The sequence below is a fragment of the Pararge aegeria genome, chromosome 4 (assembly GCF_905163445.1).
Source record: "Pararge aegeria chromosome 4, ilParAegt1.1, whole genome shotgun sequence".
Lineage (NCBI taxonomy): Eukaryota > Metazoa > Arthropoda > Insecta > Lepidoptera > Nymphalidae > Pararge > Pararge aegeria.
Window position 1 is genome coordinate 15,579,992 of NC_053183.1, and position 15,647 is coordinate 15,595,638.

A 15,647-nucleotide genomic window follows, 5' to 3' on the forward strand; every position below is an offset into this window, starting at 1 on the left:
GTGTCGCCTTCATTGCCGTGGCCTCGGCGCACCCACCGCCCGCTAGGTGCTAACGCGCTCCTCTGTTGCAGCGCCCTGCACGTGATGATGAAGGACCAGTACGCGAACTACGTGGTGCAGAAGATGATCGACGTGGCGGAGCCGACGCAGCGCAAGGTTCTGATGCACAAGATCCGGCCGCACATCGGCTCGCTGCGCAAGTACACGTACGGCAAGCACATCATCGCCAAGCTGGAGAAGTTCTTCATGAAGGCGCCCGAGCTGGGCCCCATCGGGCCGCCGCCGCCTGCCGTCTTGTAGTCGGCGTACTGAGTATTAACGTCCGCGGGGAAGGCTGATGCGACGGTGCGGGTGTCCCCCGCCTATTATAAATTGTGTGAATATTTCGATTGTACATTTTTACCGATAGCTCGCCGCCTCGGCAGCCCGGCCTGTACATATAGCGGCAGACTGATGTACAGATTCGATTACTGAAACCATAGTTGTACAGCGTCGACGCCGAAAGTGCCCCGCCGTCGCGTCACCGTGCTCCACCGTCGTGTCACCGTGACCCGCGACCGCTGCGTCTATAGCTACTAAGTGTTCTAGTATTATTCGTTGTTCGTATGAATCTATGTATAAATATTTGAACGTCTCTCATTCTCGTGTAATTTATGAATCGAAGGAAGGCTGCGGTCGGATAACCCGTGCGTTTCCGTAATTTAGCTCGTTGTAGATTTAATATTAGCTGGGCTAGGGGGGACCTTGAATCTTCGAAGTGATGAATAATGCCGCGGGCAGTTCTAGACAATCGGCACTATAGTCGTGATTATGTTAATTTTATGTTGTAGTGTTCAAGTCGAGCTCTCGTTTAAGTTTAAAACCGGCTTAAAATCGTACATAGCTTATCGAATATTTTAGCGCCGGAGTGTATAGTTTGATTATAATTTTGTGAAAATGATATTTTTGTATATTTTAATGTAACTGTGTAACTTAAGTTATTAGTAGAGCCGAGCGGGCGATGCTTTAGTTGTGTAGGTTATAGTGATGATTGTAGAGCTGTGCGGTGCAGTCCGAGCTCCGAGGTCTGCCTTGCCGGTTGCACGTCACAAGCGTAGCTGCTACTCATTCCCCCTCTGTAATTAATTTATAGGAAGCATAGTTTCCTACGACACCTCAGATTTTTTACGTCTAGATGTAATTGAAAATAAAATTATTGTATATGGCTGTACAAAAATGTTAACAAAATGATGATTTGTAAAACCTGTATGTGATGGAATGAGGCGGGGCGGCGAGAGTGGCGACGTGCGGCGTGCGATCGCGGCTCCGGCCGCCTCGTCGCGTAGGTTGTACTAGATAACATTTATATGATGATCCATCTAATTAGACATTAATTAATAAAGCATTTCTGTAATAATATTACAAAGATTTTGTCGTTTTATTGTGTGTACCCCTCGATTAGGGCACACGGCTTAAAGTCATAAAGTCGTCACCGGTCGTTTGCCAACCATCCAGGTCGGTTTATATAAATGCCACTAATTACAAGACTTGCTTGAATCGCAATCGCTGCATCTTGTGGTTGGTTGAATGCTAGACGCGAGGAAGTTTTTTAACAAACTTCAGCAAACTTCCCCCGCTATTCTTCCTCAAAAACTCACTCCTAACATGCAACAAAAGTTGGTGTATGGGTAAATGCACTACATTGTTAGGAATCCGTAAATCTAATACGTAAGGAAACGATTAAGTAACTGTTCGGATATGACAATTTAATTTCGTCCACCAGGATTCCTGAGCTATAGCATGATCCCCAAAGGAATCTCCGTTAGCTCGTGTTCATCAAAATCACAAATTGAGTGAAGACTAAATAAAATATCACACCGGTATAAACTATATTATAGTATGTTTAATATATATTATGTATAGGTTCGAAAAGTAGGCAACTACTGCAGGAACAAGCGGAGTTTGAAGTGTCTAAACAGCAGGCGAAGACTACAAAAATTAGTTTCTCACTTATTGCATCGCAACGCTACGGCAAAAGTATGAATGTACTAATTCTATGAAGCCTACCGACCACAGAGTATACAAACTAACGTTCTTTAGCGACAGTCCTTCGAAGAACATCGGTGAAGATGTACTCCAAGAGTTAAGCGAAAGGCAGACTGGTCTCATGTACGCACGCAACCTATAGTATAATTAAGGTCAGTGTACGCAACGTATGCCATGCATTGTTACAGTGGCGGTACTACCATACAAGCTGAAAAGCCGGGCTTGCGTTACAATAAATATCTCTTAAAATTTTCTCCACTATTCCGAAATGAAAATAACAAAATAGTTAAAACTTGATAGCAATGAGGATATAAATACAAAGTTTTAACTTTTGCTCAATAATGTAAATACTCTTTGTCTACGTTACTGCAAGCACTACGTTACTCTGGCAGGTAGACTCTGTGGTAGCAACCAGCCCAACTATCACTATCGCGTATGGAGGGAGAGGTAAGGAGAGTCATCTGTGTATATGAAAAAGTGTCGTCAAAATGTATTAAATTAGGATGGCGCCACATTTGTATCAGGGTAACTCTTAAAAGAAGCGCCAAATATAAATACCGTACTATTTACTGTTTACGAAATAAAATCACTCTAAACGCACGTTCGGTTATAATAAATCTGTAAGGTTATATTTACTACAATATTTTGTACAACGTAAGTTGTTGAAATTCTCAATAATTGACTACTTTAGTCGATGATGACATTAAATTTTTTAACTCTGCATACTTCAATTCATCTACGATTGCTACATTCATACCATACCATGTGCATCCACCAGCCATTGTGGAGGATTTTTGAACTGTTATTTAGCGCAACAACTGGACACTTTTTCAACTTTTCTCCCATATAAGATGACTCTCCTTACCTCTACCCTCCATACTATCGCGCTCTTCGCCTGTCTTCGTACGCGATCGGAGGTCACGCTTTGTCTCGCTCACACTCATTTGCTTATATGGGGCTTTTATTTTACTGCTCTCATAGAAATTTAAATCTATTTAGCAGAGACAATCTAGATTATTTAATAATTTAGTATGGAGATCAAATGTATGGACTCCATAATCAAATGCCAGATTGCGAGTTGAAGTTAGTGAAGATGACCAGCGAGCGAATTGAAACAACTTAACGCGTGTTATTATTTGTGTTACAACTAGTTGACACTTGACAGATTCATGATTATTGATTAGTAGTTAGGAGTTTATTATTGTTTTTTTGAGTTGAATAGTGCATTTTACTGGTTTGTTTTCTTATAAATTAAAGTAAATATTGTTAAATATGAGCTCAAATTGTGTGCAAATTGTTTCTGTGGCGAAATCAAAATATAATTGGCGAACAACAGGTACATTTTTTTAATTTCTTAAAAAATAATACAACTTTTTACTTCACCGAAACCTACACAAGACTTGTGTATTTCTCATACTAAGCCCATAAAAGACATCCTAATGGATCTGTAGAACTATGTTTGATTCTCCCATTCTAATAATTTGTTTGTTGGTATTGCATTTTTTTTTTCTAATGAAAAGAATGGTTAGAACGCGGCTGGAGAGCAGAACTCACAGAAACACTTAAAGTTCTATGATTACTTTTTTAATTTTGGCAAACAGTGCATAGAAACTTCTTTATCCAACCAATTATCAATCGCAATTTCCAATCATAATTCGCGTGCTGACATTAATCGTAGTGTTTTTCAAAGATTTGTTGGTATTGATTGTCATTTAAAACAACTAGAATGGTGACTTAGAGATCATGACAAGTTATATTTGTCCTATAAGCGTCCCGGCGTATGCAACGTAAATTTGTATCAGATACTGTATTCCGACTTAACAGAAGTTGTTATAGGTGGGATAGTGCTCTGTAAGAAGTCATGTTTTCCTTATTATAAAGATTGTCTACTGCTACTTAAGACCGTAAGTGTGACATTGTTGACGGCTTAGCTGTGTCCGTATGGCTGATATGCTTGACAAAATACAGCGCTCTAGCAGCTGGAGACTTTCTTATATACTACTTAGTAGTTTTTCCAGTTCTTAATTACTAAGAGCCTAGTGGCTCTAGTCTCAGAAGCATCCCATTCACATCGAGATCTTTGTACGATAAGCTTTTTCTTACTGAGGCCACTCTCCCTAACCGGGATTATTCAAAGTATTTTGTAAAAGTTCATCGGTCTCATTAAAAATATTTTAAAAGCAATGTTTAAAGATTGCTCTGAAACAGGATGTGTTTCAAACCCACTAAACCCGTTCACAGGGCCGCGATCATTGTACGGATCGTCAAAACGTAAGCTTTCATTTTTACGGGCGGAAACTTACAGGCACATCTATGCCGCAGGTTGATGACACAGGGCGGCACGAGGATGTGTACCTTGCAAGCCCTGCGACGTTTTTCTGTTTACAGGCGATGGTTCCACTTTCTATCAGGGGGGGCCATTTACTTAGTCTGTCAATTATGACTATAAAATATATAAAAACGTAAATACAGAAAATACCAATTTGTGTTTAAAATATTTATTTTATAATCGGAAACACTGTTCAAATCAAAAATTCTTATCACTACATAAAGCGCAGTTATCGCAACTTAAGGCCCGTGTTTATTTTTCTTCGTCCTTCTCTTTCGGTTCCTTTGTTTGTTTCGGCTTGATGATGCGCTCGCGGTCACGCGACCTCTCGCGGTCTCTGGAGCGGTCGCGTTGTCGCGGCGATCGCGAACGCGACTTATGGCGTCTCGACCTTGATCGTGATCGTTCACGCCTGTACGACCTGGAATTTTTTTTTAAAGTAAAACATACGATTAACTAAAAACTAAAAGCTCTTCATAATTTTGAAAGGCGTGTGAGGTATACAAATCCGCAGTTGGCAAGTCTGTAGGGCTACAGCTTATCTGGGAGGAACTATGGTATAATACCTTCAGGTTAATAAGGTGCACTCAACAATAACCTCCGGTGGGTTAGAGCATTATATGATGGCCAAGACCGAGTGTAGTCGCCGGCGAGTTTCAAGATGAGATTTAACAAAGAAAAACTTACTTCTCTCTTATTCTGTCGGGTTTAATAGAACGAGAACGATCGCGCTCTCTGTCTCTCTCCTCCTTAAACAAAAAAGTACATAATTAATATTTTATATGTTCTGTAACTTAAACAACATATGGAACAATTGCTTTAGTTCGAATCTCCAGTTTTACAAAAATAAATTACCAATTAATGCAATATGTAATAATAAATTCAGTAACTATACAATAATAATAATAAAAAAACAACTAAGATTAAACTAATCCTACCTCTTCTCTTCTGTCCCTCTCTCTCCGGTCCCTGTCGTCGCGCTCTCTCAGTCTATCTCTATCGCGTTCTTTGTCTCTTTCCCGGTCTCTATCTCTTTCCCTTTCTCGGTCGCGCTCTCTTTCGTGTAGATGTGGTGGTAAATGCGAGCGATAAGGAGGCGCGTATGACGACCCCATGACGTGAACCGGTGGCATGGCGTGCGGTGGTCCTACTGGCGCTTGCATTGCCATTGGCGGACCCATAGGAGGCCCCATAGGAGGACCCATAGGACCGGGCGTGAGCTCTTTAATTTCAGTCGGCGCCCAATTGTTTTGCTCCGGGTGAGCTTAAAATAAAAGTGTAACTGGAAAATTATTTATTAATATATAATAAAATTATATATTAACATCATTTTCCTTGCCCCTATAAAATATTTAATTCTGTAAAATAAATAGCAATTCACACATATTCTATTAAAAAGAAGAAGAAATTCTTTATTGTAAACAAAATTCAAAAGTAGTCAAAAATAAATACCAAGTATTAATGATGATAAAGTTTTAGCCAAGGTCAGTTGGAGTTTTATAAAAATAGGGGAAAAAAATAATACGAGAAAATGGTAGCAACAATAATCTACTGTATTAAATATTGTCGGAGCTCACCCCAAGTTTCCTCGTAGGGCGCGTGCTGTGGCGGGTAGTACGCGTGCTCGGGCGGCGGCGGCGCAGTGAAGTAGTCTGGAGGGGGCGCGTCTCGCGTGTGCACGCGCCCGTACTCGCGCCGCTCGGCCGTCATCACCTGCGGCCAGACAGGCGTAAGCACTGACCTTTATTATCACCACGAGACTGGCTATCCACAAGCTACCAACACACAGGCCAAAATTATTGTCAAAAATAGTTAAAGTATTGATAAAATACTGTTTATATTTTTATTGACAATAAAATTAAATGTGTGCGGGAAGCCATATACAAATGACGTCTATGCCATGATTTCAGCCCCATTCGTTAATACGCGAGTAGTTAGATGCATCTGTTGAACACTTTCTTCGGCATGGGCTGACAACTTTTAAATTTATTTATATGGTGGACTTTAAACGACTGGCTTGTGAAAACTGTCCATGTGGTTGGTTCTAATTTTTTTTTACACATTGGCAGTCCTATGTGGTACCACAGTTCCTCAAAATTTGAGTAACCTGTGTGGTATACAAATTTGGCCATTGTAACTAATTGAGTTTCTTTTTACTCGTACTAGTTCGTGGTACACGTTTTTTATGAAAAGTTTTCTAAAAACAGTGCAGAAGGAGCTTCGCTGTACACCTCTGTAATACGGCGCCAAGGCCGCCGCGGCGCCTTAATTGGGAAGCACTGGGTTAGATGGTTAAAACAGGTTTGATGAACATCAAAACGGCCTTCGCATTCATTCAATCAATCATCGCCGTCTCTACATTTCAAAGCACTATAAAATTTCATAGTCAAATTTGTGGAAGAAAATTAGTGTCTAATGGCGATAAACCTTTTCGTACCTGTATCGTGTTTTCTCGAGCTTGATAGCTGTTATTGTTCTGCATTCCTGGTGGTCCACTCATATCCTCATGCCTCATCATTGGAGGGCCTAAAACAAAAGGTTATCACAACAACAATTAGTCATTGTAAAGTCAACATCTCCTCAGGATGCTCCGGTTTCGGAGCGAAACTTCCGTAGAGGGTACATCGCCGAAGATCTGTTTGGTAGTATAAGGATTGAAGAAAGACAGACACATTCTCCTGCTTTTCGCGGAGTATAGTAAATTGAGCTTAATTTTCATAATATATCATGAAATTCCACAAAGTACTTTCCTGCTTTTATACAATATTTAAAAAAGGTTATCACTTTATTTGAAACCAATGAAAGATTATCACCAGTCCGAGCGATGAACATTTCGGCCTCCTTTTCGGCGAGACTGAGTAAGATCCCCACACCTCTAATATTGCGAAGATTTGTGCGTTTTTGATGTAAGCTATTAAATATCACTTGCTTAACCGGTGAAGGAAAACATAGCGAGGAAACCTGCATTCCTGAAAGTTCTGCCAATGTGCACTTGGCCAGCGTGGTGGACTACGGCCTAAATCCGTCTCGTTCTGAGAGGTGACCCGCGCATTCACGGAGCTGTAATGGGTTTATGATCAAACTAGGCAAAATGAAGACGGTCTCCTCTGTCTCAGTCCAAGAAGTTCACAGAAAAGCAAAATTTAAAGTCGATAAAATCTTACATTCAGATTTATAATATTAGTAAGTAGTAGGGATATATCAGGCCTATAACTTTCTTTGTTGTTCTCTGAGCATCCATCTGAGTTCGATGGTTGCAACAGTACGCGAGATTTAAGTTGGACAGTACTAGTTGTGCGACAAACAAAAACTGACCCATTATACTGACCTGTGGCACACTTCTTTCGATGATTTTAAATACGGAACTATATCTTTTTTTTTATTATTTGTTATTTGATGTGTGGATCAGAATACAATAATTATCAGGCGACCAAGGGGATATTAACGGAGCACGGGCAGCAGCGTTGTCTGTGCGACTGCAACCATCTTATGTGATAACCAACCCGTCTGCCCAGCGTGGTGTTTACGGGCAAACTATCCCGTTTGGGAGAGGCCTTTAGTCCAGCAGTGAACTGTTAAAGGCTTTTGATGATTTTTTAATTTTTGGTATTTCATTACATTGTATTCAGCCTTTTAATTATGTCTCGAGCCTGAAGCCTGTGTATATGCTGGACCTCTCAAGTTTTCTAATTTAAGTAAGTCTTCGTGCGCACACATACCCTGCAGACGGCGCGGCTCGGGCGGCGGCGCACGTGGCGGCGGTGCGTGCATATTCACGCCCGCTTCGCTGACGCGCATGCGCCGCTGCCGGTCGCAGTACGCGCTCCACGTCACCTCGTTGAAGCCATAGTTGAAGTAATCTAGAACCAACCATTTTACATATAAAGCGAAAGAGAATATCAGAAGGTGCACTAGTCCTTCTTTAAGACACGCTTTCTAATTACTATTTTAAAAATGAATACTTTCACGTCATTAAAATAAAGTTAAGAAGGAAAGGTAATAAATAAATAAATATACTACAACAGTACACACATTGCAATCTAGCCCCAAAGTAAGCGTTAGCTTGTGTTATGGGTATTGAGATGACAGATGAATAATATACTTACATACTAATAATGTACATATAAACACCCAGACACTGAAAATCATTCATGTACATCACACCAAAAAATTTCTAGTTGCAGTTGTGGAAATCAAATCCACAGCCTTGGGAATTGAACCCACAGTCCCAAAGCAGAATGAAATTGAAATCAAATGACAGTGTTCAGTAGCTCAGTATCATAATATTACCTGATATATCAGCACCAGGCTTGTTCCATGGCTTATCCTCAATGGTATCAATGTTGAACTCAAGAGCTGGCACTCCATTGATGCTGCCTGGCCCTTCTAGGTCCTCCAGTGTCACCTTGCCGCCAGCAGCTGGTCCCGGACTAGGTTTCTCACCACCTGTTGCTACAAGGCCTACGCCTCGCTAAAAATAGAATGAAAATATTGTTAATTACTGCTTTTTCATTGCAGCATTGTGCAGGTGATCTATGATTTCTATGGAAAATAGATAGCAATATCTGTAGAAAAATTCTGAATATGTATTTTAAAATTTTGTTGTAAAAGACTAATCTGCTGAGTTTATTGCCGGCTTCTACTTCGTAGAATTTGCCTTCAGCAGAAATATGGTGTATGGTGGTAGTAGTCCAGTATCACCTGAAGGTAAGAAATTATGCTGTCAAAGATGTGCTAGGTAATTTAAGAGGCGTATGGCAGTTATATTAAACCCATATTACAACAATTTATACTTATGTATTACATGTATTTATAATATACCAATTAAGTATCTATGTTGCAGAATTCAGTTTTACTAGAATAGTATATAGCTTGGCAGAACATCTTTGTCACATTAGGGGGTCGGGAACTAAATAGAACACACTAGAAAAATGTACAAATCATGAATCTCAAATTATCTAAACCTGGGAACTACCACTCATACAGCCACAAGCTTGGGATCTTTATATTAAGATTAATGATTAAGAGCGATATTTTAAGATTTGTGCACTGAATTAATGACTGTGTTATTCCATTTTTGCAGAGAGTTCTCACCTTTATATTCATACCAGTATATGCCTGTGGTCCAGACTTAATTTCGCCAATAGTAACTTTAATATCATCACTATCATCAGAGTCGGAGTCTCCATTGTCCTGGCTATCAGCATCCCCGTTAGCTGGCTCCGCGTTGTCGCGGCCCACTTCACCAAAGTGCACATCATTAAAGTGGGAATCATCATTCCCCTCTCCACCTTCACCTTCACCTTCACCTTCCTCCTGCTCTTTGTCCTCTGCATCCTGGAAGTAAAATAATTTTATAGAGCTTTAGAAAGACAAATAATTATATTGAGTATGATTTATTATTTCGTATTCCACATCATTCTTGTTTATAATCAATAACTAATAATTTTGGTTTAACTTCAATAAAGGTATGATTTTTTTATAATTTTATATCGTAAAACCCACTTTAAAGTAATTTATAATACGTAAAAGGTTGCCTTTTTACCTTTTAACCAATCAAACAGATAATGATTCTGGATCAAATAGTCTGAAGTATAAATTGAGCATTGTTTTTGTATTATGACTATGGTTTAGTATTGAATTATTGGTATAAATTTATTGGCTTTATAAAAGACGGATACCTACGTATCTTATGGTGGAACTTTCGGACGAATCGTCGGCTAAATTAAAGCTTTCGTTGTAGCTTGCATAAAAAACCTGTAAGTTGCATGCGGGATACGCTAAACACTCTGGAACTTACTGCGGCTCCGTCGTCAGCGCTTGGTTGTAGCTGAGCTTTGTCGTTAGATGTATCTCCCTCAATCCGATCAGCAGTTGATTCTCCATAAAGCCAATTATCATCATTTTCGTCCCCGGGAGTAGTTTCTACATCAGCGTCTGCCATTTTTGTTTGACAAATTGACGTTCGGTTGACAGTTGACACCCTTTAGTAAACAGGTCCACAATACACAGATAACATAAAGCAAAATATTATTTTATCTGAGTTTTAAACTCGCTAGGACCAATTAATGGAAGCAGGACTAAAATGGCAATGAAATGCTTTTTTTGTACTCTTTAATTATGGGCTAGATCAGAAAGAGACACTAGTACAACGTTTTTTTCTTAATAATCACGTAGGTAGGTTGTCACACAGTTCGATCGTGCTAGTGATGTGGCAGTCGATTAGATTTGTCAAATAAAATCTAAAAACGGTTGGTCAATTTTTCTGTTTTTTTTACGAATCCTTGGAACATCTGGACCGAATCTGAAAAAACATAGCTTGATTATTTTGCATAGTTTATTTCCGTAGGTATGTTGACGGTAAGTAAGATACTCAATACGATTACGACTGGAATAAAGAGTGATCAAATTGGGTTTATTAATGCATTTCATCGATTTGCTCTACATCATTTCATCCTTAGGAAACTTGCATAATTATATTGTCTATCATTTATTATTATTATTATTTTTTTTTTTTTATTATTAACAATGCTTAAGAATAAATTAAAAAAACACTATTAAAAATTTATAAAAAAAAAAAAACTTCCACCCTCCGCTTGCGGGGCTTTTGAATGCCCAAGCAACCGGTGGTCAGGGCTCCAGAGTGAGAAACCTCCTCACAATACGCGCCGTTTCAAGGACTACTGCCTTCTGTATCCGACCCTTGATCCAACAACCAAGCGAAAGCTTCTTGAGATGTTGGTCGAAGCTTTTCGCGAGAAGACCATTGACTGAAACGACTATCGGAACAACAACGGTCGACTCAACACTCCACATGGCGGTAATCTCGTGAGCAAGGTCCAAGTATTTAGATACTTTTTCCTTTTCAGCTTTCACCAGATTATCGTCATGTGGAATAGTTATGTCAACAATTATTGCACGGCGCACTGATCGATCGACTAGCACTATATCAGGTCTATTAGCTGTAATATATCTGTCAGTGATAATCGTTCGATCCCAGTAGAGCAATGCACTGCTATTTTCAAGAACTGACGCTGGGTCGTACCTATAGTAAGGCATCTCAAAATCGATAAGGCCAAACCGAAGAGCAAGTTGTTGATGAACTATCCCGGCAACTTGATTATGTCTGTGCAAGTATTCGCCGTTAGCAAGATGAGAACACCCGGAAATTATATGCCTGAGGGACTCCCCAGGACGATGACACGCTCGACATATGTCTAGAGTGCCATCTTTCATAATGTGTTTCCGGTAGTTTCAGTCCATTTTCTCGTCTTGATGATTTCGTCCATTAAATGATCGCACCTGATCCGACAATCGTTGGGCAGTCACGGTCATTGTTGGTTGAAGCGCCTGAATTTTTAAATTTGAATAATTAATTTTTTTTTGAATTTTTACTTATATTCATTATTAACAACCCATGTCCGACCTCTAAATTTTTACTTCTAATTATTTTCATTGCATGTTGAGATTTGATTTGGTTACCATGAGTTGAGATTTAGTGAAGACCTCATACTTCATTGCAACTCATGGCGTGCACTGCATAGACGCTTAAAGGCACTGCATACCCTACCCTCAGAACCTATTAGGGTCTTGGAAATCAAACATTACGATACCGATTCTTGACTAAGCAACAGCGGGGTGTGTGTATTTCATGAGTGTAATAAAACATTGATTTTCCTAAACATTTTGTAAAACCCGTAGTGTTTTTCTATGTTGTTTTGTATTGTTGCTTTTTTAATGCATACCCTGGTCAGCGACCCTTTGCACGCCCCTGACTCATGCAGACTAATACGGTAGACCTGTTAAGCCAAAGCCCGGTTTCTACCCAAAATCGTAATGAAACGCTAAATTGCTTGGCGATACGTACCTATTTGTGTTGTCGACAGAATAATAACTAGCCACAGCCTAAGAGCCTCACACCAGGCCAGACCGGAGAAAAGTTGGTAATCAAGTATTCCTAAACTGCCCCGCGGGGGCTCTAAACCAGGACCTCTCATTATACGACCACCGCACCGTCCTGATTCTATTAATAGTAAATTGTTCTTAGTGAAATAAAAAAAATGCTTTAGCCTTATTTTTAATCGATAACAGACTAGCGCTTGACCACAATCTCACTCTTCATTCTAGATGAGAATTTCATCTTCCATCTCCCCTTTACGTTATTTATATCCCTCTCATGTAACGAAAGTTTCCTAAACGGCACAAGTTTTTAAACACCTTTTCCGTACTGTCCGACAAACGAACAAAAACAATAAGTGTAAGTTTCTCCTGTCACGCAAACATAAAACAAGCTTAGCGGTATACCCCGTTTCTAGGACCAGTAATTCCAAGAATAGAATAAAAATATATTCGTTTACCATTGAGCTAACGAAGTGTCACACCGTCGAAACAAATTTCTTATATTTCTTTTACCCGCGTCGCTTTAGACATCAGTGACGTCACAGTACACTGAATATACTGATGAGTGACGTCCTTCCAATTATCGTAGCAGCACCGTCTTATCCATAAGTAGTAGTAATCAAATCCATGACGGTTTTTATCGAACGTTTAAATGATTGATGACCAAGATCTCATCATTTTTTGGTTGAAGTTATTGTTTTTCAAATTACTTTGTAATCTAGTTTAAGATGGTATTTACTTTAACGAATATTCAAGTTACCTTGCAGAATGTCGTCAGATAAAGCTGGTCTAACAATATTTATTTAAGTTCATAAATATTAACTTATTACATTTACATTACAGTGGAAGAAGATGCAATATTCCCACTATACAGATTTTGGGATACTTACAGTCCGCCATTTTGATTTTATCACGAAATCGCATTCGCAGAAAATTCTTTAAAAATGGATAGCTAGTATAGAGAGCTTAGACTATATTTGTTTCTAAAGATGTTACATATCCGTTTTTGAAAGAATAATTCATAAATACGATAAATAAACTGGCTGACAATAAGTAAGCCAGGCTCCATACAAAAATCTTCATTACCCTTCAGTATATAATTTTTTTTAAATAATTCTGTGCATGAACTGAGGACACTTTACTTTATTAAATTTTAATAAATAAAAATATAATAACATTTTAAGCAATTAATATGAAATGACATTTAAAGAAGTTTTAATACAATTTAATCTAAGCCATTTCTCCTCCTTGGTAACATTTTCTGCTCCATTTGTTCCACTTTCTGAGCAACATTCGCCAATAGCTCCGATGCACTTGAGGCTGCAGCTCCACATGTTTCAGCCAGCTCTTGAATTCCATGAGAGACCTATAAAAATTATACAAATCACAATCAGCTTTGTATAGTTAAACAAACAATTAGAAAATCAACCAAATTGGTTTTACAGAAGACAAAAGCTTATGGTATTCTTTGTGATTTTTGCTGTTTATGGTTTGGAGAGTGTCAATTTATGTTACTTTTTATAATGTATTTAAAGTCACACAATTTTACTATACAGATGATGCATGTTCAGAAAATAAGACAATGTCACAAGTAATGGATAAGGTCTATGAAGAAACTTTCGAAATTAATACTTTCCACTTCTGTACAAAGTGGCCTCTGGGAGATATAATATAAAAATTAAAAAGCTCACAATATCAGCCTCAGCTTTTACTTCGGCAGCTCCCACATGCATTTGATTAACATCTGCTTGCATCTGTGGCACCTGCTGAATGGGTTCAGATTCTAACACAGGGGCTGCCTAAAAACAAGTAATGTTATTAACATTTTGACAACATATCATTGCTCATGGCATTAATTTCTGCATTGGCCTATTAAGGTTAATTATTAAATATAACATGGAACCTCTTCTGTGGCATGGCACAGAAATGGCAATTTATAAAACCATTCTTCTTTGCAGCTGTGCTGTTCTTAGGGGCCATCAGTAATCTATCAACTATTACCAACCAATTTTGATTGCCGTTTTCTGTAGTTTCCAATCAAAATGGCTTTCTGCCAAATCGGGAAGCATGTTCTTTTATCTATATTTTCTAACATGCCATACTTGTAACCATTCATAACTTTTGGGACTTTTACCACATACTTAATGCTTAATGCTACACTTATACATTGTGGTAAACATATACAATATATGCACATAACATAGTGATGTTTTCACCTCTGCTTTATCATTAGGATAATTATCAGTTCCTCTGCTACATATGCTACTACTTTACATTGCTAGAATATTACATTTCTAGGCACTAAGGCTGTACCAGCATGGGGTAGGACTCCCATCACACCAGACTGAAAAAACAGTTTACATTTGTAGAATAATATACCTGTTTACAACGGTGCATACAATGGCAATGATGTTGAATAAGGGGCTCAGCAGCAACAACCTCATGCATGTGCATATTATTTTGATGCATCTGGAACAATAAATATATGGAAGCACAATTCCAAAGAAAATATTGTGCATTCATACACAATCATGGCTCACAATTAAAAAATTCATTCATTATTTAATTTTTTTTTCTATTCATAAAAAATATTTTGTCTTTAAAAACTATTACAAAAACTACATCTCTGTCAGAAAGATAAAGAGGTAAAGCAAATACTACCTCCCACTCCTCTATCGAGGCGGCACATTTCTACTTTCTTAAGTTTAATTTTGGATGGAATAGGTCAACAATGAATTTTAATTGAAACTGAATGAAAGTAACTTACATTTTCTAGAAGATTTGGATCAGTATAGTTATTTAGTTCGCTTGCCATATCCCTAGCTTCTGACAGCTTTTCGTGGCCAGCGGTAGCATTGTTAATAGCTTGAGCAGCATTAAGAAGATTAATGGTAGCAGAGTCTCCTTGTTGACCATCAAGGGTGCTTGCATTCATACCTAATTTAGCTTCCAATTGTTCAATTCGATTTTGCAAAACGGCAATAGGATCCATTTTATTTAATAGCAAAAATTATTTAAAAATATTTGAGATTTGTGTAAAAATACAAAGAGAGACACTAAATTAAATTTAGAACACTATGACACATTCACAATGTTATGTTGGTAAAAAGTTTAAAATATCCCAAAGAGGATACAACTTACAAAAAGTCTGTTTTTAAATAAAATAATAATTGAACTTCCAAAAGAGGACACGAATTTCCATTTTTCATGTAAATATTATTACCTAATAAAATTTACTCATTTGGCGAATACCAAAACTATCAACGAGATCATTTTAAAGAGAATATAGGTATTACGTTTTACTTTTTTAAGTTTTATCTATGGAGGGTAGAGGTAAGGAGAGTCATCTGTGTATATTATGGAAGGTAGAGGTAAGGAGAGTCATCTGTGTATA

At 38.4% G+C, this 15,647-nt stretch overlaps 3 protein-coding genes across 6 annotated transcripts in view; 1 reads left to right on the top strand and 2 right to left on the bottom strand.

The window, feature by feature from the left end:
- The window catches only part of LOC120623404 (maternal protein pumilio), a 106,672-nt gene extending 105,265 nt beyond the window's left edge, over positions 1–1,407 (top strand). For 3 of the 4 annotated variants that reach the window (XM_039889419.1, XM_039889420.1, XM_039889421.1), the window contains one exon: positions 72–300. In XM_039889419.1, the coding sequence (XP_039745353.1) occupies positions 72–300 (229 nt within the window). Of the gene's footprint in view, positions 1–71 lie in introns of all 4 variants that reach the window. The other variant, XM_039889418.1, reaches the window with a different exon arrangement.
- Positions 1,408–4,507: 3,100 nt separating this feature from the next.
- LOC120623327 (pre-mRNA 3'-end-processing factor FIP1) lies at positions 4,508–10,298 on the bottom strand. Its single transcript, XM_039889292.1, has 9 exons — positions 10,155–10,298; positions 9,449–9,691; positions 8,645–8,825; positions 8,074–8,214; positions 6,792–6,880; positions 5,932–6,067; positions 5,293–5,618; positions 5,042–5,103; positions 4,508–4,775 (listed from the first exon to the last, which is right to left on the bottom strand). Exons 1-9 carry the CDS (start codon positions 10,296–10,298, stop codon positions 4,607–4,609), a joined length of 1,491 nt encoding a protein of 496 aa, XP_039745226.1. The 3' UTR covers positions 4,508–4,606.
- A 3,153-nt stretch (positions 10,299–13,451) lies between these two features.
- Positions 13,452–15,496, bottom strand: LOC120637837. Its single transcript, XM_039909867.1, has 4 exons — positions 15,021–15,496; positions 14,633–14,722; positions 13,945–14,052; positions 13,452–13,619 (listed from the first exon to the last, which is right to left on the bottom strand). The coding sequence occupies exons 1-4, from the start codon at positions 15,243–15,245 to the stop codon at positions 13,479–13,481; spliced, it is 564 nt and encodes a 187-aa protein (XP_039765801.1). The 5' UTR covers positions 15,246–15,496; the 3' UTR covers positions 13,452–13,478.
- Between the last annotated feature and the right edge of the window lie 151 nt (positions 15,497–15,647).